General features: G+C 39.6%; 1 protein-coding gene across 1 annotated transcript in view; it reads left to right on the forward strand.

Moving 5' to 3' along the window:
- Positions 1–23454, forward strand: part of CRYL1 (crystallin lambda 1) — a 156717-nt gene that overhangs the window by 21302 nt on the left and 111961 nt on the right. The window contains exon 2 of the mRNA XM_037800606.1: positions 1683–1790. Within this exon, the coding sequence (XP_037656534.1) occupies positions 1683–1790 (108 nt within the window). The remainder of the gene's footprint in view (positions 1–1682; positions 1791–23454) is intronic.

Below are 23454 nucleotides of genomic sequence, written 5' to 3' on the forward strand. Positions count from 1 at the left end.
TGCAATTTTATTGAGATATAATCATATAATACAATCATTCAAAGTGTACAATCAGTTGTCCACAGTATCATTATATAGTTGTGCATTCATCACCACAATCAATGTTTGAACATTTTCATTACTCCAAAAAATAAAATAAAAATTAAAATAAGAAAGAACATCCAAAACATCCCATTTCCCTCCTCCTCACCATTGTTCGTTTACTTTTTTTTTAAATACAGTTTTACTGAGAATTATTCACTCACCCTGCAGTCTTCCACAGTGTACAATCAGTTGTTCACAGCACCATCATACATTTGTGCATTCATCACCAGAAACAATTTTTGAACCTTTTCCTTACTCCAGAATAAAAATAAAAGCAAAAAAGAACACCTAAATCTTTCCATCCCCTCCATCCCGTCCTTTTCTTCATCTAATTTTTTTAACTTTATCAAAAAATTAAAAAAAAAAAACATTTCAAACCAAACAAAACGAATAAGAAAAACAAATAACCTAAAATAACTGCATTGCTTCTAACATGTCCTACCATACCCAAGAAACTTTACAAACCATAATCATTCCTGAGCATTCCCATAACATTAAGATTACCCTCAATAGCTTATCTGTTCTTATTAGATTATTGTTCCGCCATCACTAGTTGATGTCTATATCTAGGTCCCCTATATTCTACAATATAAAACATTTATTTTACATTTTTCACTGAGTTCACATTAGTGGTAACATACAGTATCTCTTTTTGTGCCTGGCTTATTTCACTCAGCATTATGTCTTCAGGGTTCATCCATGTTGTCATATGATTCATGACTTCATTCCTTCTTACTGTCTTGGCTCATTTTGTATTTTCCCTGCCCCAGCCCTAGAAGCAGCAGTTTCTCCAAAGAGGTCTGGTTCCTTTTATTGGAGACTAGGATTGGAAACCAAGATCTGGGCATTAGGTAGACTCCGTACATTCATTTTAACCCTTTGAACAACCCTACGTGAGCTCTCCATGTCTTTTTTATCTTTGCATTTTCCAGCAAGTCTGCAACAGTGGGCATAGTGTACGGTTAAGAGTAAGGACTCAAGGGTCAGACGGCTCAGTTCAATAGTGTAACTCCAGCGCTTACAGCTTCTGTGGCCTTAACCCCTGTGTGCCTCAGCATCCCTTTATATAAAATGGAAATAATAACCCTACTTGTAGGGTTGTGAAGATTAACAGAGGTTAATACATTTAAAGTGTTCAGTGGTGTCTGGCACCTAATAAATCCTCAAATGCAGGTGGTGGTGGCAATCACTGTTGATTTGAGGAGGGCGGGACAAATACCGTCTTAGTTCTTCAAGTTAAGTGACTTGCCCAAGACCATGGTCAAATGGGGGTTTTAGAAAGGGGCCTTTTGCCTCCCTGATGTCTGCCACCTCCTTACCATAACGTTTTGGTTTCAGTGTGTGAATGCCTGTAATTACCCGAGTGTGTATTCTGTGGCAAATTAATGCTGGAACTGGAGTCAGAATTCAGGAACCCCTATGTGAAAACAGATGGCACTTCAAATAAATACAGTTATCAAAATATGACATTTTAAGTGTTAAATGTTTTATGAATAGGATGCTATATAATTTTAATACATTTCAATTTGGATTAGGAATGCAAAGCTGTTTGGTTACTAAGCTAACTTGAGCCTTTCTTAATTTTCCTTTCCCCATAGTGGACTCATTGGGCAAAGCTGGGCTATGTTGTTTGCCAGTGGAGGCTTCAAGGTAAAACTCTATGATATTGAGCAACAGCAGATAACAAACGCCCTGGAAAACGTCAGGTAAGTCAGCTGGCTCCTTCCCGGGGGAATGGAAATGGCTGTTTCTCTCTGTTGGTCTTGTTTATCATATTCTCAGAGCTATAAGCATCTGTGATCTCACTCTTCCAGCTGATGGCTATTGCAGTGCCGCTGAGCTGGAAGGCTTGGCCTCAGGTGGATGAACTGTGAATTAAGAGTGGAGAAGGGATGGAGAAAGGATAGCAAGGAAAGAACCCTTAGGATTGTGAGGATATGGGATGGAAGAGGAGGAGCTGAACCTGAATCTTAGGTTTCAAGCCCGAATGAGTTTGTAACCATCTTTGCTTTGTCACACGAGGCTGGAGGCCTGGGGTCTTCCTGCGTTCTCTCTCGGCAGGTTGAGCCCACTTTCAGCATGCGCTGGTTGGAGCTACATGGCCTCAAGTTTTGGGACTGGCAGGCCTCAGGTTTGTTGTGATCTGTTGACCTAATCATGGCAGGACTCAGATTAAAATATCCTGAATTTTAGTTTCAGATTTAGAACTCATGTGAGAGGACAGAACTGTTGGTATTTATTGTGGTGTAATAACCTTGACAGCTGTCATGATTAAAGATGTGAGAGTAGATGAACTTACTAACTGCTGAGTGCTGAGAATACAGAGGGACTGAGACTTGGGGATAGTAGTCACTGAGGGGTAGAAGCAGAATAGGAACAAGAAAAAAAGGCCAAGAATGAGGAACCAAACCAATGCACTATGCCAGAAGCCAAAAGCACTCTAAATCCATGACGTATATACCTAAGATAACTGTCACTGAACACAATTTTGACCATGGTTTTGTTTGGCTAGTTATTCTCCTTCTTTGGGGGAGATCCATGAACATATAACTTGAATTTGTATTTTTGTGTAACAAACGTATGTTTACTTTATAATTTGCTTTTTAAAAGGATAAATATTTAGGGTATGAAGTTAAGTTACTAGATAGCCATTTCCAAGATAAAATGTCCATCTGAAAAACCAAATGAAACCGGAAACAAAACCCCCAAAATAAAACTGCCATCACAAAACCCTGCACACACTTGATGCCTTATTCTGTCCTGTTTTGGAACAAAGGGAATTGGCATTTCGGTATCTGCTATGTGCAAGGCATGGACTGTTTGCTAGGAATACGTAGGTGAACCAGACACACATAGTCCTGCCCGTCATGGAGCTAAGAGTCTAGTAATCTTACCTTACTAATTCTCATGGTAAACCCTATGAGACAGATATTATCATTACATTTTATGAGACAACTTAGGTCTATAAATGATCAGTAACGTATTCAAAGACACAGACCCAAGATTCTGACCCAGATCTATCTGACTTCAAAGACATGTTCAAGGCAGGCAGGTCCAAGCATCTTCAGTATCCATCTAAATTTTTGGCTTTGTAGAGAATCTGAAAATATTACTTGCATCATAATATTTTATATATAAACAAAATAATAGCAATCTTATGTACATTTATAAAGAATAATAATAAAAGAACCTACCAAACAACTTAAGATCTAGAATGTTGTTAATACCCTGTGGGCACCTTTTGGATCTCATTCCTCTGTCTTCCCACCAAAGGTAACAAAACATCCTATATTTTGTATTTACCATTACTTTGCCTTTAAAAAATAGCTGTGTGTGTCTGTGTGCATGTATGTGTTTGTGTGTGTGTATATATATCCCTAAACAATGTATGGTTTAGTTTTGCTTGTTTTTGAGATCTGAATGATGTTTCTGAGAGTCATCTGTGTTATTGCTTGTAGCTATAGTACATTTCTCTTCACTGCCATATTATATTCCATTGTGTGAATTTGCTATAATTTATTCTCCTCTTTAAGAACATTATGGCTGTTTCTAGTTTGGGGCTATTATAAACAATATAGCAATTAATATTCCTATGTATGTCTCCTTGTGCATAAATGCAAGTATGTCTATGGGGTACATATTTAAGAGTGAGATTTCTGTATCTATTCTGCCTTCTGGGACTCTGATTAGATGTATTGGACCATCTCATTCTATCTTTCATATCTTTCAGTCTCCCTTTCATATTTTCCATCTCCCTGTCTCTTTTAAATACATACTGGATATATTCCTCAGATCTTGTTTCCAGTTCATCATCTCTCTTTTTAACTGTGTCTAATCTGCTATTTAAATCGTTCACTGTGTTATTTCAATAATTTCATCTTAGATTTAAAAAGTTGTATTTGATTCTTTTCCATATGTATACCTATTCATTCTTTTAATAATTAAATTTGGTTTTATTGAGATATATATTCACACACCATACAGTCATCCATGGTGTACAATCAGCCGTTCACAGTACCATCATATAGTTGTGCATTCATCACCCCAATCTATTTTTGAACATCTTCCTTACTCCAGAAAGAATCAGAATAAGAATAAAAAATAAAACTAAAAAAGAACACCCAAACCATCCCCCCCCACCCTATTTTTCCTTTAGTTTTTGTCCTCATTTTTCTACTCATCCATCCATACACAGGATAAAGGGAGTGCAATCCACAAGGCTTTCAGAATCACACTGTCACCCCTTGTAAGCTACACTGTTAGACAATCGTCTTTAAGAGTCAAGGCTACTGAGATGCAGTTTGATAGTTTTAAGTATTTACTTCTAGCTATTCCACTACATTAAAACCTAAAAAGGGTTATCTACATAGGGAGTAAGAATGCCCACCAGAGTGTCCTCTCAACTCCATTTGGAATCTCTCAGCCCTGAAACTTTGTTTCATTTTGCACCTCCCTTTTAGTCAAGATGTTCTCAATCCCACGATGCCGGGTCCAGATTCATCCCCGGGAGTCACTTATCATGCATGGCTCCGTCTTTCAATAATTTTGTGCATTTATTACACAGTTATTTTATGTTCTATATCTTATAACTCCAATGTATGAGGTTGTCTTAGATCAGGTTCCTTGGTCTCAGACCCTGAGATGAGCATTCCTGTGTAAATGATTTATAAAGAAAGTGCTCCCAGAAGAAACCAGTAGGGAGTGGGGAAATAGGAAGTAGAAGAGGAAGAAGCCAAGTTAAGGAGAAGTCCCAGCTCCACAAGCTTCCATGGGAGTTCTGGAGCAAAAGGTACACTGCAAGGTTTGTAACCACTCAAGGCAAGGGTATGGGGAATACAAACTCCCAGCACTCCCAGAGTTCATGTTTGAGTCCAAGGCAGCATTCTGAAGAAGGTGGCAGGCATGAGCCTCTAGGGACAAAAACTCAGAAGCTGGGGGATAAGCACATTGTAGTGGTGGGAAGGCATTCAAAGGGGTCTGGGTGAAATAACGGTGACTTCCACTTCAGACCTCCTCGGAAGTTTTAAATCAAATTAACGCTTTTTCACTGACTCACTTATCCATACTTTCATTCATTCAGAAATATTTATTGAGCACATCCTATGTGCTGAACACAATTTAGGCAATAAAGGTTAGTGAGTGAACAAAATAATCTTTATCTCTGCCCTCAAAGAGCTCACATCCTACAGTGCTGGGAGTGTTGTAGAGAAGTAGATAATACAAACAAATTTGTCAAATATATAGTTTGTTACATCAAGATTTGGTAAACCATGGCCAGCTGGCTGTGGCCTGTCTTGTATGGTCCACGAGCTAAGATTGGTTTTCACTTATTTGGTTGATCCTTATTCTGTGGTAATCCTGGGGCCTAAACGGGATATAGTTTCCTCTTCAGTGAGTTTTCTTTTGCCATCTGTCAATCATTTTATCCCTGTCCAAGGCCTAGGGATTAAACTAGGCACTTGAGCACATCAAAGGATGTTAACAAGGAAGTAAAAAGACAGCCTACAGAATGGGAGAAAATAATTGCTAATCATATATCCAATAAGGATTTAATATTCAGAATATGTAAAGAACTGCTACAATTCAACAATAAAAAGACAAACAACCCAATTAAAAAATGGGTAAAGGACTTGTATAGACATTTCTCCAAAGAAGATACACAGTAGCCAATAAGCACATCATGGTAAGCAAGAAAATGCAAATCAAAACCATAGGGAGATAACACTGTATTCCCACTAGGTTGGCTAGTATTAAAAAAAAAACAAAAACAGATAATAACAAGTGTTGGCAAGAATGCGGAGAAATCAGAAAGTTGAACGGTTCCTCAGTAAGTTGAACATAGAATTACCGTATGACCTGGCAATCCCACTACTTGGTATAAACCAAAAGAATTGAAAGCAGGGACTACAACAGATATTCACACACCGATGTTCATAGTAGCATTATTCGCAACAGCCAAAAGGTAGAAGCAACCCAAGTGTCCATCAGGCATAACAATCATTTTTTTTTGCAAGATCTAGTGATTTTTGTGAATACAAGTCCTTCAAAGATTCTGGCCCACCAATCAGCTGGAAGTGGAAGTCTTCAGTCTTTAAATAAATGTTAATTCTCAATAAAACAGCTCAAAAGCTATGTAGTTCTACAGTTGTAATGCAGAGGAAAAACAACTCTTGAGAGAGTATCAACTAATTATAAAAAAGAAACTGCCACAATGAGATACCATCTAACACCGGTTAGAATGGCTGCCATTAAACAAACAGGAAACTACAAATGCTGGAGGGGATGTGGAGAAATTGAAACTCTTATTCATTGTTGGTGGGACTGTATAATGGTTCAGCCACTCTGGAAGTCAGTCTGGCAGTTCCTTAGAAAACTAGATATAGAGTTACCATTCGATCCAGCGATTGCACTTCTCGGTATATACCCGGAAGGTCGGAAAGCAGTGACACGAACAGATATCTGCACGCCAATGTTCATAGCAGCATTATTCACAATTGCCAAGAGATGGAAACAACCCAAATGTCCTTCAACAGATGAGTGGATAAATAAAATGTGGTATATACACACGATGGAATACTATGCGGCAGTAAGAAGGAACGATCTCGTGAAACATATGACAACATGGATGAACCTTGAAGACATAATGCTGAGTGAAATAAGCCAGGCACAAAAAGAGAAATATTATATGCTACCACTAATGTGAACTTTGAAAAATGTAAAACAAATGGTTTATAATGTAGAATGTAGGGGAACTAGCAATAGAGAGCAATTAAGGAAGGGGGAACAATAATCCAAGAAGAACAGATAAGCTATTTAACGTTCTGGGGATGTCCAGAAATGACTATGGTCTGTTAATTTCTGATGGATATAGTAGGAACAAGTTCACAGAAATGTTGCTATATTAGGTAACTTTCTTGGGGTAAAGTAGGAACATGTTGGAAGTTAAGCAGTTATCTTAGGTTAGTTGTCTTTTTCTTACTCCCTTGTTATGGTCTCTTTGAAATGTTCTTTTATTGTATGTTTGTTTTCTTTTTAACTTTTTTTTCATACAGTTGATTTAAAAAAGAAGGGAAAGTTAAAAAAAAAAAAAGATGTAGTGCCCCCTTGAGGAGCCTGTGGAGAATGCAGGGGTATTGGCCTACCCCACCTCCATGGTTGCTAACATGACCACAGACATAGGGGACTGGTGGTTTGATGGGTTGAGCCCTCTACCACAGGTTTTACCCTTGGGAAGACGGTTGCTGCAAAGGAGAGGCTAGGCCTCCCTATAATTGTGCCTAAGAGCCTCCTCCTGAATGCCTCTTTGTTGCTCAGATGTGGCCCTGTCTCTCTGGCTAAGCCAACCTGAAAGGTGAAATCACTGCCCTCCCCCCTACGTGGGATCAGACACCCAGGGGAGTGAATCTCCCTGGCAACGTGGAATATGACTCCCAGGGAGGAATGTAGACCTGGCATCGTGGGACGGAGAACATCTTCTTGACCAAAAGGGGGATGTGAAAGGAAATGAAATAAGCTTCAGTGGCAGAGAGATTCCAAAAGGAGCCGAGAGGTCACTCTGGTGGGCACTCTTATGCACACTTTAGACAACCCTTTTTAGGTTCTAAAGAATTGGGGTAGCTGGTGGTGGATACCTGAAACTATCAAACTACAGCCCAGAACCCATGAATCTCGAAGACAGTTGTATAAAAATATAGCTTATTAGGGGTGACAATGGGATTGGGAAAGCCATAAGGACCACACTCCACTTTGTCTAGTTTATGGATGGATGAGTAGAAAAATAGGGGAAGGAAACAAACAGACAAAGGTACCCAGTGTTCTTTTTTACTTCAATTGCTCTTTTTCACTCTAATTATTATTCTTGTTATTTTTGTGTGTGTGCTAATGAAGGTGTCAGGGATTGATTTGGGTGATGAATGTACAACTATGTAATGGTACTGTGAACAATCGAAAGTACGATTTGTTTTGTATGACTGCGTGGTATGTGACTATATCTCAATAAAATGAAGATTAAAAAAAAAAAAAGAGAAGGGAAGTTCTTAGAAAAAAAACCCTGAGAAGCTGAGAGAAAGCACACAGAAAACAGAAAGGAAGCCACTGAAGCCAGAAGCTGAAAGCAGTGAAACCTGGGAGCAAATGACCAGCAGATGCTGGCCATGTGCCTTCTCATGTGACGGAGGAGTCCTAGAAGCCGGCAGCCTGTCTTCAGAGCCCAGGTATTGTCCTGTTGATGCCTTGAGTTGGACATTTTCATGGCACGGCCTAAGAACTTTAAATTGTAAGTTAATAAATCCCCAGTGTAAAGCCAAAAAAAAAAAAGAAAAAAAAAAAAAAAAAGAAACTGCAAGATAGTACAGATTTCCTCAGAGCAACTCATAGTGTTCTTAAAAGGCATCAAAATTCAGAACATGGTAGCAAAACAAGCTTATTTTTTGGTTTAGTGGAGGTTATTTAGGGAACAATAGGAAGTAATTTATTAATAATTTTCTAAAAGCTCATTGGGGGAATAAAACTGTAAAGAACTTTAAGGAATTTATAGTATTCCTAAATAAGTGAAACTATATCTATTTCATTAAGTTTGTCTTTTATTTCCACATCAAGTAGTTTGTCAAAGTAAGAGCATAGCAAGATTCACTTTGGAAATGTTAGTTGATAATAATGCTGTGCCTCATGTAATTTAGGCAGCAACCCTGACTTTTTGGCAGGCCTGGACTTTCCGTTGGTTTTCTGGTCATAGTATCTGTGAGAGGTGGGTTTGGAGCTCAGAGACAGGCATCAGCTTAGTAATGGACCAGTTTGGGCAGAGAGTGCACCCTAGAGAAGAGGAGACTACATGAACCTCTGAATTAAATTATGCTTTAAGCCAGCCCTATTTGGACCCGTAGGCTAAGAGGTGCCAAACTTTTTCTGTTAAGGTCCAAATAGTAAATATTTAAGACTTTGCAGGCCAGATGTTGTGTGGTGCAAGCAACTACACATTGTGATATGGAAGCAACCATAGACAATACGTAAACAATGGATGTGGCTATGTTCTAATAGAATTTTATGGATTAACACTGAAATTTGAATTTTCTATAATTTTCATGTCACAAAATATTTTTCTTTTGATTTTTCCTGGCCATTTAAAAATTCAAAGACCACCCTTAGCTCACAGGCCATACGGAACAGGTAGTAGGGCTGGATTTGGCGCATGGGCTATGGTTTGTCAATCCCTACTCAAGACTTTTCAATTCTATTATCATTTCATGTTTCATTTTTGTAAAACCAGTTCCAACTCAGTTGTAACTAAGAGAAAATTCTAAAGTTCCTAACTTAAAATTCCTTTGTCCTGTTTGTTGGGGATATTTGTATTTTACGCCTGTTTTCTAAGTGTATCGTTAAACACTATTGCCTCTTTTAGTCTTTTCAAGCATCGGGGAGTAAATGCTGGAGTTGTGGGTTGTTAATCTGCTCTGCTTAATTAAGAACCATTATTTCTTAATATTGATGTCTAAGTCATTGAGCTTTTAGATATGTCAATAAGATTTTTGAACCAGAAAAGACAAAATAATTTATTTCTGTTAGAAGCCGTATTATAGAAGAAGCAAATAATACTGAATTTTTATGTATCTAAGATTTTAAAGGAGTATACACAGATTTTTCCTCAACAGCATGATTTCATTTTTATAACTCATATACATTTTTTTTTTTTTTTTTTTTTTTAATCATCATTTTATTGAGATATATTCACATACCACGCAGTCATACAAAACAAATTGTACTTTCGATTGTTTACAGTACCATTACATAGTTGTACATTCATCACCTAAATCAATCCCTGACACCTTCATTAGCACACACACAAAAATAACAAGAATAATAATTAGAGTGAAAAAGAGCAATTGAAGTAAAAAGGAACACTGGGTACCTTTGTCTGTTTGTTTCCTTCCCCTACTTTTCTACACATCCATCCATAAACTAGACAAAGTGGTGTTTGGTCCTTATGGCTTTCCCAATCCCATTGTCACCCCTCATAAGCTACATTTTTATACAACTGTCTTCGAGATTCATGGGTTCTGGGTTGTAGTTTGATAGTTTCAGGTATCCACCACCAGCTACCCCAATTCTTTAGAACCTAAAAAGGGTTGTCTAAAGTGTGCAAAAGAGTGCCCACCAGAGTGACCTCTCGGCTCCTTTTGGAATCTCTCTGCCACTGAAGCTTATTTCATTTCCTTTCACATCCCCCTTTTGGTCAAGAAGATGTTCTCCGTCCCACGGTGCCAGGTCTACATTCCTCCCTGGGAGTCATATTCCACATTGCCAGGGAGATTCACTCCCCTGGGTGTCTGATCCCACGTAGGGGGGAGGGCAGTGATTTCACCTTTCAAGTTGGCTTAGCCAGAGAGAGAGGGCCACATCTGAGCAACAAAGAGGCATTCAGGAGGAGACTCTTAGGCACAAATACAGGGAGGCCTAGCCTCTCCTTTGCAGCAACCGTCTTCCCAAGGGTAAAACTTATGGTAGAGGGCTCAACCCATCAAACCACCAGTCCCCTATGTCTGTGGTCATGTTAGCAACCATGGAGGTGGGGTAGGCGAATACCCCTGCATTCTCCACAGGCTCCTCAAGGGGGCACTACATCGTTTTTTTTTTTTTTCCCGTGTTTGTCTTTTTTCTTTTTTTTTTTTTTTTTTTTTAACTTTCCCTTCTTTTTTCAAATCACCTGTATGAAAAAAAAAGTTAAAAAGAAAACAAACATACAATAAAAGAGCATTTCAAAGAGACCATAGCAAGGGAGTAAGAAAAAGACAACTAACCTAAGATAACTGCTTAACTTCCAACATGTTCCTACTTTACCCCAAGAAAGTTACATAATATAGCAACATTTCAGTGAACTTGTTCCTACTACAACCATCAGAAATTAACAGACCATAGTCATTTCTGGGCATCCCCAGAACGTTAAATAGCTTATCTGTTCTTCTTGGATTATTGTTCCCCCTTCCTTAATTGCTCTCTACTGCTAGTTCCCCTACATTCTACATTATAAACCATTTGTTTTACATTTTTCAAAGTTCACATTAGTGGTAGCATATAATATTTCTCTTTTTGTGCCTGGCTTATTTCGCTCAGCATTATGTCTTCAAGGTTCATCCATGTTGTCATATGTTTCACCAGATCGTTCCTTCTTACTGCCGCGTAGTATTCCATCGTGTGTATATACCACATTTTATTTATCCACTCATCTGTTGAAGGACATTTGGGTTGTTTCCATCTCTTGGCAATTGTGAATAATGCTGCTATGAACATTGGCGTGCAGATATCTGTTCGTGTCACTGCTTTCCGATCTTCCGGGTATATACCGAGGAGTGCAATCGCTGGATCGAATGGTAGCTCTATATCTAGTTTTCGAAGGAACTGCCAGACTGACTTCCAGAGTGGCTGAACCATTATACAGTCCCACCAACAATGAATAAGAGTTCCAATTTCTCCACATCCCCTCCAGCATTTGTAGTTTCCTGTTTGTTTAATGGCAGCCATTCTAACCGGTGTTAGATGGTATCTCATTGTGGTCTTAATTTGCATCTCTCTAATAGCTAGTGAAGCTGAACATTTTTTCATGTGTTTCTTGGCCATTTGTATTTCCTCTTCAGAGAACTGTCTTTTCATATCTTTTGCCCATTTTATAATTGGGCTGTCTGTACTATTGTCATTGAGTTGTAGGATTTCTTTGTATATGCAAGATATCAGTCTTTTGTCAGATACATGGTTTCCAAAAATTTTTTCCCATTGAGTTGGCTGCCTCTTTACCTTTTTTAGAAATTCCTTTGAGGTGCAGAAACTTCTAAGCTTGAGGAGTTCCCATTTATCTATTTTCTCTTTTGTTGCTTGTGCTTTGGGTGTAAAGTCTAGGAAGTGGCCTCCTAATACAAGGTCTTGAAGATGTTTTCCTACATTATCTTCTAGGAGTTTTATGGTACTTTCTTTTATATTGAGATCTTTGGTCCATTTTGAGTTAATTTTTGTGTAGGGGGTGAGGTAGGGGTCCTCTTTCATTCTTTTGGATATGGATATCCAACTCTCCCAGCCCCATTTGTTGAAAAGACCATTATGGCTCAGTTCGGTGACTTTGGGGGCCTTATCAAAGATCAGTCGGCCATAGATCTGAGGGTCTATCTCTGAATTCTCAATTCGATTCCATTGATCTATATGTCTATCTTTGTGCCAGTACCATGCTGTTTTGGCAACTGTGGCTTTATAATAAGCTTCAAAGTCAGGGAGTGTAAGTCCTCCCACTTGGTTTTTCTTTTTTAGAGTGTCTTTAGCAATTCGAGGCATCTTCCCTTTCCAAATAAATTTGATAACTAGCTTTTCCAAGTCTGCAAAGTAGGTTGTTGGAATTTTGATTGGGATTGCATTGAATCTGTAGATGAGTTTGGGTAGAATTGACATCTTAATGACATTTAGCCTTCCTATCCATGAACATGGAATATTTTTCCATCTTTTAAGGTCCCCTTCTATTTCTTTTAGTAGAGTTATGTAGTTTTCTTTGTATAGGTCTTTTACATCTTTGGTTAAGTTGATTCCTAGGTACTTGATTTTTTTAGTTGCTATTGAAAATGGTATCTTTTTCTTGAGTGTCTCTTCAGTTTGTTCATTTCTAGCATATAGAAACATTACTGACTTATGTGCATTAATCTTGTATCCCGCTACTTTGCTAAATTTGTTTATTAGCTCTAGTAGGTGTATCGTTGATTTCTCAGGGTTTTCTAGATATAAGATCATATCATCTGCAAACAATGACAGTTTTACTTCTTCTTTTCCAATTTGGATGCCTTTTATTTCTTTGTCTTGCCGGATTGCCCTGGCTAGCACTTCCAGCACAATGTTGAATAACAGTGGTGACAGCGGGCATCCTTGTCTTGTTCCTGATCTTAGAGGGAAGGCTTTCAGTCTCTCACCATTGAGTACTATGCTGGCTGTGGGTTTTTCATATATGCTCTTTATCATGTTGAGGAAGTTTCCTTCAATTCCTACCTTTTGAAGTGTTTTTATCAAAAAGGGATGTTGGATTTTGTCAAATGCTTTTTCAGCATCTATTGAGATGATCAATTGATTTTTCCCTTTCGAGTTTTTAATGTGTTGTAATACATTGATTGTTTTTCTTATGTTGAACCATCCTTGCATGCCTGGAATGAACCCCACTTGGTCATGGTGTATGATTTTTTTAATGTGTCTTTGGATTCGATTTGCAAGTATTTTGTTGAGGATTTTTGCATCTATATTCATTAGGGAGATTGGCCGGTAGTTTTCCTTTTTTGTAGCATCTTTGCCTGGTTTTGGTATTAGATTGATGTTAGCTTCATAAATGAGTTAGGTAGTGTTCCATTTTTTTCAATGTTTTGAAAGAGTTTGAGTAAGATTGGTGTCAGTTCTTTCTGGAAAGTTTGGTAGAATTCCCCTGTGAAGCCATCTGGCCCTGGGCATTTATTTGTGGGAAGATTTTTGATGACTGATTGGATCTCTTTGCTTGTGATGGGTTGGTTGAGGTCTTCTATTTCTTCTCTGGTCAGTCTAGGTTGTTCATATGTTTCCAGGAAATTGTCCATTTCTTCTACATTATCCAGTTTGTTGCCATACAGTTGTTCATAATATCCTCTTATAATTTTTTTAATTTCTTCAGGATCTGCAGTTATGTCACCTTTTTCATTCATTATTTTGTTTATATGGGTCTTCTCTCTTTTTGATTTTGTCAGTCTAGCTAGGGGCTTGTCAATCTTGTTGATCTTCTCAAAGAACCAACTTTTGGTGATATTTATCCTCTCTATTGTTTTTTGTTCTCTATGTCATTTATTTCTGCTTTAATCCTTGTTATTTCTTTTCTTCTACTTGGTTTAGGATTGGTTTGCTGTTCATTTTCTAGCTTCTTCAGTTGATCCATTAGTTCTTTGATTTTGGCTCTTTCTTCCTTTTTAATATATGCGTTTAGTGCTATAAATTTCCCCCTTAGCACTGCTTTTGCTGCATCCCATAGGTTTTGGTATGTTGTGTTCTCATTTTCATTCGTCTCTATATTTAGCAATTTCTCTTGCTATTTCTTCTTTAACCCACTGATTGTTTAGGAGTGTGTTGTTTAACCTCCAGGTATTTGTGAATTTTCTAAGTCTCTGATGGTTATTGACTTCTAATTGTATTCCATTGTGGTCAGAGAATGTGCTTTGAATAATTTCAATCTTTTTAAATTTATTGAGGCTTGTTTTTTGTCCCAGCATATGATCTATTCTGGAGAAAGTTCCGTGAGCACTAGAAAAGTATGTGTATCCTGATGATTTGGGATGTAATGTCCTGTAGATGTCTGTTAAATCTAATTCATTTATCAGATTGTTTAGGTTTTCAATTTCCTTATTGGTCTTCTGTCTGGTTGATCTATCTATAGGAGAGAGTGATGTGTTGAAGTCTCCCACAATTATTGTGGAAACATCAATTGCTTCCTTTAGTTTTGCCAATGTTTCTCTCATGTATTTTGTGGCACCTTGATTGGGTGCATAGACATTTACGATTGTTATTTCTTCTTGCTGAATTGCCCCTTTTATTAGTATGTAGTGGCCTTCTTTGTCTCTCAAAACATCCCTGCATTTGAAGTCTATTTTATCTGAGATTAATATTGCTACACCTGCTTTCTTTTGGCTGTAGCTTGCATGAAATATTTTTTTCCATCCTTTCACTTTCAATTTCTTTGTGTCCCTGTGTCTAAGATGAGTCTCTTGTATGCAACATATTGATGGTTCATTTTTTTTGATCCATTCTGCGAATCTATATCTTTTAATTGGGGAGTTTAATCCATTTACATTCAACGTTAAAACCGTGAAGGCATTTCTTGAATCGGCCATCTTATCCTTTGGATTATGTTTGCCATATTTTTCCCTCTCTCTATTAATATCCTTTATTGTACCCATACCGAGTCTCTTTAGTACTGAACCTTTCTCCAAGTCTCTCTGTCCTGTCTTTGTTTCTCTGTCTGTAGGGCTCCCTTTAGTATCTCCAGTAGGGCAGGTCTCTTGTTAGCAAATTCTCTCAGCATTTCTTTGTCTGTGAAAAATTTAAGCTCTCCCTCAAATTTGAAGGAGAGCTTTGCTGGATAAAGTATTCTTGGCTGGAAATTCCTCTCTCTCAGAATTTTAAATATATCGTGCCACTGCCTTCTCGCCTCCATGGTGGCTGCTGAGTAGTCACTACTTAGTCTTATGCTGTTTCCTTTGTATGTGGTGAATTGCTTTTCTCTTGCTGCTTTCAGAACTTGCTCCTTCTCTTCTATGTTTGACAGTGTGATCAGTATATGTCTCGGAGTGGGTTTTTTTGGATTTATTCTATTTGGAGTTCGCTGAGCATTTATGATTTGTGTATTTATGTTGTTTAGAAGATTTGGGAAGTTTTCCCCAACAATTTCTTTGAATACTCTTCCTAGACCTTTACCCTTTTCTTCCCCTTCTGGGACACCAATGAGTCTTATATTTGGACGTTTCATATTATCTATCATATCCCTGAGGTCCATTTCGAGTTTTTCAATTTTTTTTCCCCATTCTTTCTTTTATGCTTTCATTTTCCATTCTGTCATCTTCCAGGTCACTGATTCGTTGTTCAACTTCCTCTAGTCTTGTACTATGAGTGTCCAGAATCTTTTTAATTTGGTCAACAGTTTCTTTAATTTCCATAAGATCATCCATTTTTTTATTTAGTCTTGCAATGTCTTCTTTATGCTCTTCTAGGGTCTTCTTGATTTCCTTCATATCCCGTACTAGGGTCTCATTGTTCATCTTTAGTTCTTTGAGTAGCTGCTCTAGGTGTGTCTCTTCTGGTCTTTTGATTTGGGTGCTTGGGCTTGGGTTATCCATATCGTCTGGTTTTTTCATATGCTTTATAATTTTCTGTTGTTTTTGGCCTCGTGGCATTTGCTGACCTTGATAGGGTTCTTTTAGGGTTTGTAGACCAGTTGAAGTCCTTATCTCTAATTTATCAGATCTACAGCTTCGTGGAGTACACTTTCTCTAACTAACCAGCAGGTGGCGTCCACGAGCCACCTGTTCTCCACAAGCCCGATCTCCCCTGCTTAGCCTTTTTGGTGAGTGGGGGAGTGAGTCTTGTGGGGCCCAATTGGTGTCCCAAGCTTGCGTGTGTAGTTGGTGTTGCCTGCCCTGTATGTGGGGCGTGTTTCTGGGCAGTCGGGGAGGGGGGGTGGCCCTAACAATCAAATCTCCCTGATGATCCTAGAGTTTTAAAGCTGCTGCAATAGTCTAATCCTTCAGTTCAGTCCTGCCACAGTTTGTCTCTGCCACTGACCCACAAGTCTTTGGTATTGGCGTATGGCTCCTGAGACTTGCAAGTGGGCCCCTCTTCCAGGCTGTGCACCCCGGGTCCTCTGTTGAGGGATGACTGTGCTATGTCACAGGTGAGTGCCGTCCCCCCAGGGCAGTTCTGGGCTGCTGGGCTGTGTTGGGAGGCTCCCAGTCTGCTCAAATGATGGCTGAATGGGGCTCTGTTAATTCACACTGCTCCCCCTTCCCAGCTCTGGGACATTCAGCTGAGGTTGCAGGGAAGGCTAATGTCCACGCCCAGTTTTGTGGTGTGTGCCTGTTATTTGAAGCACTTCCGTCACACTGGGTTGTCTGGGGCAGCTCTGGGCTATGGGGCTGGCGATGGGCAGGAGTGTTTCCTGTCCACCAGGATGGTGGCTGTGAGCGGACACCCCCCTTTTCTTGGGAAGTTGTGTTGTTTAGTGAATTTTCTCAGCCACTGGATTATTGCCTTTTGTCTCAGAGCTCTCTTAGTTCTGCTCTTGACTTGACGTGCCCAAATTTCAATTCTTTGAAGCTTTCTGTATTGAGCTTCTTAGAGTAATTGTTTTAGAAAAAGCAAAAAGGATTTAAAAAAAAAAAAAAAAAACGGCCCTCCTCAGAGATCTAATGGGTTATTGAAATGCTAATAGACAAAGCAACCAGGGCCATTAAGGAAAGGTGCCCAGGGCAGAGAGATCAGCCTTGCTTCGGGATTTGCATATGCGCCTCAAGGCCTGATCTCCGCCCTTCCCCTTTCTGTGTTCACCAGAACTCCAAAAATCCTCTGCTTTTACTTTGGAACTTCTCGTGTTGTTTTCCTCCTATGCCCGTCTCCTCTCTGCTGGGCTGGCTGCTCTCAGAGTCTCTGGTGTCTGGCCTCAGTCTATCTATGGTTGGAGTTTGAATCAGTAGAATGAGTTTCCGATAAGAGCAGCCACTGCAATTCTCCCTTCTCCTTCCTGGAGCTGACAGCCCCTCCTCCCCCGGGACTGAGCCTGGCAGGGAGGGGCGCGGGTCCCCTGGCCGCAAAAACTTACAGATTTCGCTGATCTCAGCAGTTCCACGTTTTCATGAGTGTTGTATGAAGTATGCCCAAAGACAGATTGCTCTGTGGTGTCCAGTCCACGCAGTTCCTGGCTTTTTACCTACTTTCCTGGAGGAGTAACTAAAACATACAGCTCACCAGTCTGCCATCTTGCCCCGCCTCTCATATACATTTAAACTGAGTTAATGTAAATTTGCAGAACAGGTTATACTTATTTGGTGGGGGTGGGGATCTTAGGATATCTTGTGACTGACTACCTCTTTTTTTATCAAATTACTGCTAACAAATAACTTCAGGAAAATCAGGTTGGGTTGTTTCATATTGCTTCTACTAGAGAGTACTAAATTCTTGGTCTTGAGTGATTTTTAAAGTAAAGCCACAAGACCTTCAAATCTACCATCCATGTACAGAGAGGGCCAGTTAAGAGGATTGAACTCAAACCTTATTTTTGTAAGTGTTTTTGTCAGTAAAATGAGTTCTGAGTTTCAAAAACTTCTCAGCCTGGAAAGAATTATTGCTGCATCTCTCAATAAGTCAATGTCAACCTAGAAGGTTGACAATGATGCTGGCTCACGTCAACAACAGCTTGTGGATTGGCTGTGGGCCTTTGAGGTTTAAGAACCCAAGCCTAAAATATCCCTGTCACAGATTAGCCATATGGAATGCCAGGAGATCTTAGTGAATTTTAAGAAACAACAACCTGTCACCCAAGACTAATCTTGCTAACAGGGTGGCAAAGCGAGAAACTTAAAACTGAACGTATTTAAATCTCGTAGTTGAAAGGTGGCATGACCTTAGAAAACCTTATTAGCAGATGCTTCACTAGTTTGTTTTTGTGCTCCACTGAATACCTGGTGCTTAGCACATACTCAATCCTAAGTACGAATTTGAGAGGATAAGTGTAGGGTTTTAAAAAGAAAAATAAAAGCCAAGTAAACAAAGTTATAGGATGAACCAACATATGAAGAGTGCTTTACTTTTTATAGTTTGGAGCATATAGGAATGAGGCCTTCTGAGCCCTCGGGGGACCAGAGGGCACTGGTAGGGGCCACCTTGACCTCCGCAACCATCCCATTCCTGGGGCAGATAACAAGCTGCCTTGCTGGCCTGAGCCTCCATCTGACTTTTCTATCTTTTGGTACCCCTACTCTGTCATCATGGTTTCTTCAAATCCATCTCTCTACCATCTGTAGATGGTCACTTGGGCCCTCAAATCCACCCCAAAATGGGTCAGCTTCCTAAATAGGCTAGGGTTAAATAAACCATCAGTTATCAATCTCTGAAACTAGGTAACTGTCCTGTATTCTGTCTCCTAAGTTCCTGAACTCAGATCTTCATACTAGCTGGGTCTCCGGACTCACTGTATTTGTTCTCCTAGCTGCTAAAACAAATACCGTACAGTAGGTTGGCTTAACAACAGGAATTTATTGGCACATGGTTTTGAGGCTAGAAGAAATCCAAAATCAAGGCACAGCAAGAGGATGCTCTCTGCCTCAGCATTCTGGGGCCGGCTGCTCCTTGGTTCTTGGCTTAATCTGTCACTTGGCAATGCACATGGTGGTGTCCTCTCCTTTGTCTTCTGGGTTCTGTTGATTCCAGCTTCTTGCTTCTCTCGTGGTTTCTCCCTCCAGGTCCAATTTCCTTTGCTTAAAAGGACATCAGCCATGTTGTATTAAGGCTCATCCTTGTTAAGTTTGGGCACACTTTAATAACATCTTCAAAGGTTCTGTTTACTAATGGGGTCACACCCACAGGACCGGGGTTGGGACCTGAACATGCCTTTTGTGGGGGCCATGAGTCAATCCCCAGCACTTGCTTACCCAGATCTATATACCTTTGCTTAAATATCTTGACTGTGTTTTGATCTGGATTCTTCCCGATTCTTCAGTTCTCCTGTTTGGAAATTACCTTTAGTTTCAATGTGTGCCTCTGTCTAGAAAAATAATCTATGAGATTGTAAAATGGTCACAAACTTCTCCGATCTCTGTATCCATGCCCCTGTGCAGTGGGACTCTGTCACTCTCCCTAACAGGGAATGGAGTCTATTTTCCACTTCCTGAACCTGGGCTTGGCCATGGTCTTACGTTAGCAAACGGGGCTTTCACACACATGATGCAAGCAGAAGCTTAAATAGCGCTCACACACTGAGACTTGCTTATGCTTGCTGTTGGGAACCTTCTTCCATCATGTCAATAAGCTCAGGCTAGCCAGCTAGGGATATGTGGCCCAGTTGTCAGCCAGCACTAACCAACAGCCAGCACCAGCTGTGAGATTTATGAGTGAAGCCATCTTACATCAACAGTCCCCAGCCGTCTGAGCACAGCTACAAGAGTGAGCCCAGCTGAGACGCACCCAAATGATGAACCCACAGAATTGTGAGCCAGTATTGGTGGATAACCCAAACACGGAGCCTTGGACTGGCTTCTGTGGTTAGTTTGCTGTCCTCCGCTGATTCTAGGGTCTAGGGGATTTCTGGTTTAGTTTTTCCACAGTTCTCCAGAGGAATTCCACTTCTGTAGAAAGTGACACAGATCTGTCAGCCCTAGTTCTTGTCTTCAAGGAATGTGCCACCAGCTAGGGAAGGAGAATCAGTGATGTATGAGTAACACAACTAACATGCCATGAAGTTTCAGGATAAGTTGAACAGTTCCAACCAAACTCAAAGCGAAGGCTTTATGGAAAAGATGAAATTTTAACACAGACTTTGTAGGGTAAAATTCCAAGGATGGGGAAGCACATGCAGGTGGAAGAAAAAAAAATCAGTTTTATTTCTATACATCAGCAACACACAGAAGACATATGTTGTGGATTGAATTGTTTCCCCCAAAAGATATGTTGAAGTCTTAATCCCCAAGACCTCAGGATGTGACTTGATTTGGAAATAGGACCATTGCACATGAAATTAGGCAAGTTCAAATGAGGTCATATAGGAGTAGGGTGTGTCCTTAATCCAGTAGGACTAATGTCCTAATAGAAAGAGGCAATTTGGACACAGGCAGACAGGCAGAGGGGAGAATGCCACGTGGAGACTGAAGCAGAGGACACCAAGCATTGCTGGCCACGCCAGAAGCCAGGAGAGGGGCATGGGACAGTGTCCCCTACAGGTTTCAGAGGGAGCATGGCTTGCTGACACGTGATTTTGGACTGTTGGCCCCCAGAACTGTGAGACAGTACACTTCCGTCGTTTTTTTTTGTTTTTTTTTTTGTTTTTTTTAATGTGAATTTTGCCATTATGTTTGCCAAGCTCATATTCTTTGAGTTACACAGCACTCCTAGGTTTTAGCTAGAATGTCCCCTCTTACTTCAATCATGTGAGGTCCCAGCCTGTGATCACAACTTTCTATCCTTTCAGTTTGTGGGAACAAATAACTTGCCATGCCCAGATTCTCTCTCTCTCTTTTTTTTAAATTTCATTTTTATTGAGATATATTCACATACCATGCAGTCATACAAAACAAAGCGTACATTCAGTTGTTTACAGTACTATTATATAATTGTGCATTCATCACCAAAATTAATTTTTGACATTTGCATTACCAGACACATAAAAAGAATAAGAATAAAAATTAAAGTGAAAAAGAACAATTAAAGTAAAAAAGAACACTGAGTGCCTTTTTTTTTTTTTTTTTTACTTCCCCCATTTTTCTACTCATCCATTCATAAACAAGACAAAGGGGAGTGTGGTCCATATGGCTTTCCCAGTCACATTGTCACCCCTCATAAGGTACATTTTTATACAATCGTCTTCAAGATTCATGGGTTCTCGGTTGTAGTTTGATAGTTTCAGGTATTTACTGCTACCTATTCCAATTCATTAGAACCTAAAAAAAGTTGTCCATATTGTGTGTAAGAGTGCCCACCAGAGTGACCTCTTGGCTCCTTTTGGAATCTCACTGCCACTGAAGCTTACTTCATTTCCTTTCACATCCCCTTTTGGTCAAGAAGATGTTCTCCATCCCACAATGCCGGGTCTAGATTCTTCCCCGGGAGTCATATTCCACGTTGCAAGGGAGATTTCACTCCCCTGGGTGTCAGATCCCATGTAGGGGGTAGGACAGTGATTTCACCTGCCAAGTTGGCTTAGCTAGAGAGAGAGGGCCACATCTGAGCAACAAAGAGGCATTTGGGAGGAGGCTCTTAGGCACAATTCTAAGCAGGCCTAGCCTCTCCTTTGCAGCAACAGTCTTCCCAAGGGCAAGTCATGTGGTAGAGGGCTCAACCCATCAAACCACCAGTCCGCTATGTCTGTGAGCACATCAGCAACCATCGAGGTGGGGAAGCCCAACACCCCTGCATTCTCCACCAGCTCCTCAAGGGGGCTCTGCATATTTTTTTTCATTGTTTTTTTCTTTAATTAACTCTTTTGTTTTAAATCAACTATATTAAAAAAAATTAAAAAAACATACACTAAAAAATAATTTCAAACAAACCACAATAAGGGAGTAAGAAAAAGACAAGTAACCTAAGATAACTACTTTACTTCCAATGTGTTCCTACCCTACCCCAAGAGAATAACCTAATAGAGCAACATTTCTTTGAACTTTTCCTACCATACCCATCAGAAATTAACAGACCATAGTCATTCCTGGGCATTCCCAGAGCGTTAATTTACCCACGATAGCTTATCTGTTCTTATTGGGTTATCATTCCCCCTTCCTTAATTGCTCTCTATCGCTAGTTCCCCTACATTCTACATTATAAACCATTTGTTTTACATTTTTCAATGTTCACATTAGTGGTAGCATATAATATTTCTCTTTTTGTGCCTGGCTTATTTCTTCAAGGTTCATCCATGTTGTCATATGCTTCACAACATCATTCCTTCTTACAGCTGCGTAGTGTTCCATCGTGTGTATATACCACATTTTATTTATCCACTCATCTGTTGAAGGACATTTGGGTTGTTTCCATCTCTTGGCAATTGTAAATAATGCTGCCATGAACATTGGCATGCAGATATCTGTTCATGTCACTGCTTTCAGATCTTCCGGGTATATACTGAGAAGTGCAATTGCTGGATCGAAGGGTAACTCTGTATCTAGTTTTCTAAGGAAGTGCCAGACTGACTTCCAGAGTGGCTGAATCATTATACAGTCCCACCAACAATGAATAAGGGTTCCAGTTTCTCCACATCCTCTCCAGCATTTGTAGTTTCCTGTTTGTTTAATGGCAGCCATTCTAATTGGTGTAAGATGGTATTTCATTGTGGTTTTAATTTGCATCTCTCTAATAGCTAGTGCAGCTGAACATTTTTTCATGTGTTTCTTGGCCATTTGTATTTCCTCTTCAGAGAACTGTCTTTTTGTATCTTTTGCCCATTTTATAATTGGGCTGTCTGTACTATTGTCATTGAGTTGTAGGATTTCTTTATATATGCAAGATATCAGTCTTTTGTCAGATACATGGTTTCCAAAAATTTTTTCCCATAAAGTTGGCTGCCTCTTCACCTTTTTGACAAATTCCTTTGAGTTACAGAAACTTCTAAGCTTGAGGATTTCCCGTTTATCTATTTTTCCTTCTGTTGCTTGTGCTTTGGGTGTAAATTCTAGGAAGTGTCCGCCTAATACAAGGTCTTGAAGATGTTTTCCTGCATTATTTTCTATGAGTTTTATGGTACTGTCTTTTATATCGAGACCTTTGGTCCACTTTGAGTTAATTTCTTTGTAGGGTGTGAGGTAGGGGTTCTCTTTCATTCTTTTCGATATGGATATCCCAACTCTCCCAACTACATTTGTTGAAAAGACTGTTATGTCCCAATTCAGTGGCTTTGGGGGTGTTATCAAAGATCAGTTGGCTGTAGATCTGGGGGTCTATCTCCGAATTCTCAATTTGATTCCATTGATCAATGTGTCTATCTTTGTGCCAGTACCATGCTGTTTTGACAACTGTGGCTTTATAATAAGCTTCAAAGTCAGGGAGTGTAAGTCCTCCCACTTCATTTTTCTTTTTCAGATTGTCTTTAGCAATTTGAGGCATCTTCCCTTTCCAAATAAATTTGGTAACTAGCTTTTCCAAGTC

Source organism: Choloepus didactylus, chromosome 12 (assembly GCF_015220235.1).
Source record: "Choloepus didactylus isolate mChoDid1 chromosome 12, mChoDid1.pri, whole genome shotgun sequence".
NCBI lineage: Eukaryota > Metazoa > Chordata > Mammalia > Pilosa > Megalonychidae > Choloepus > Choloepus didactylus.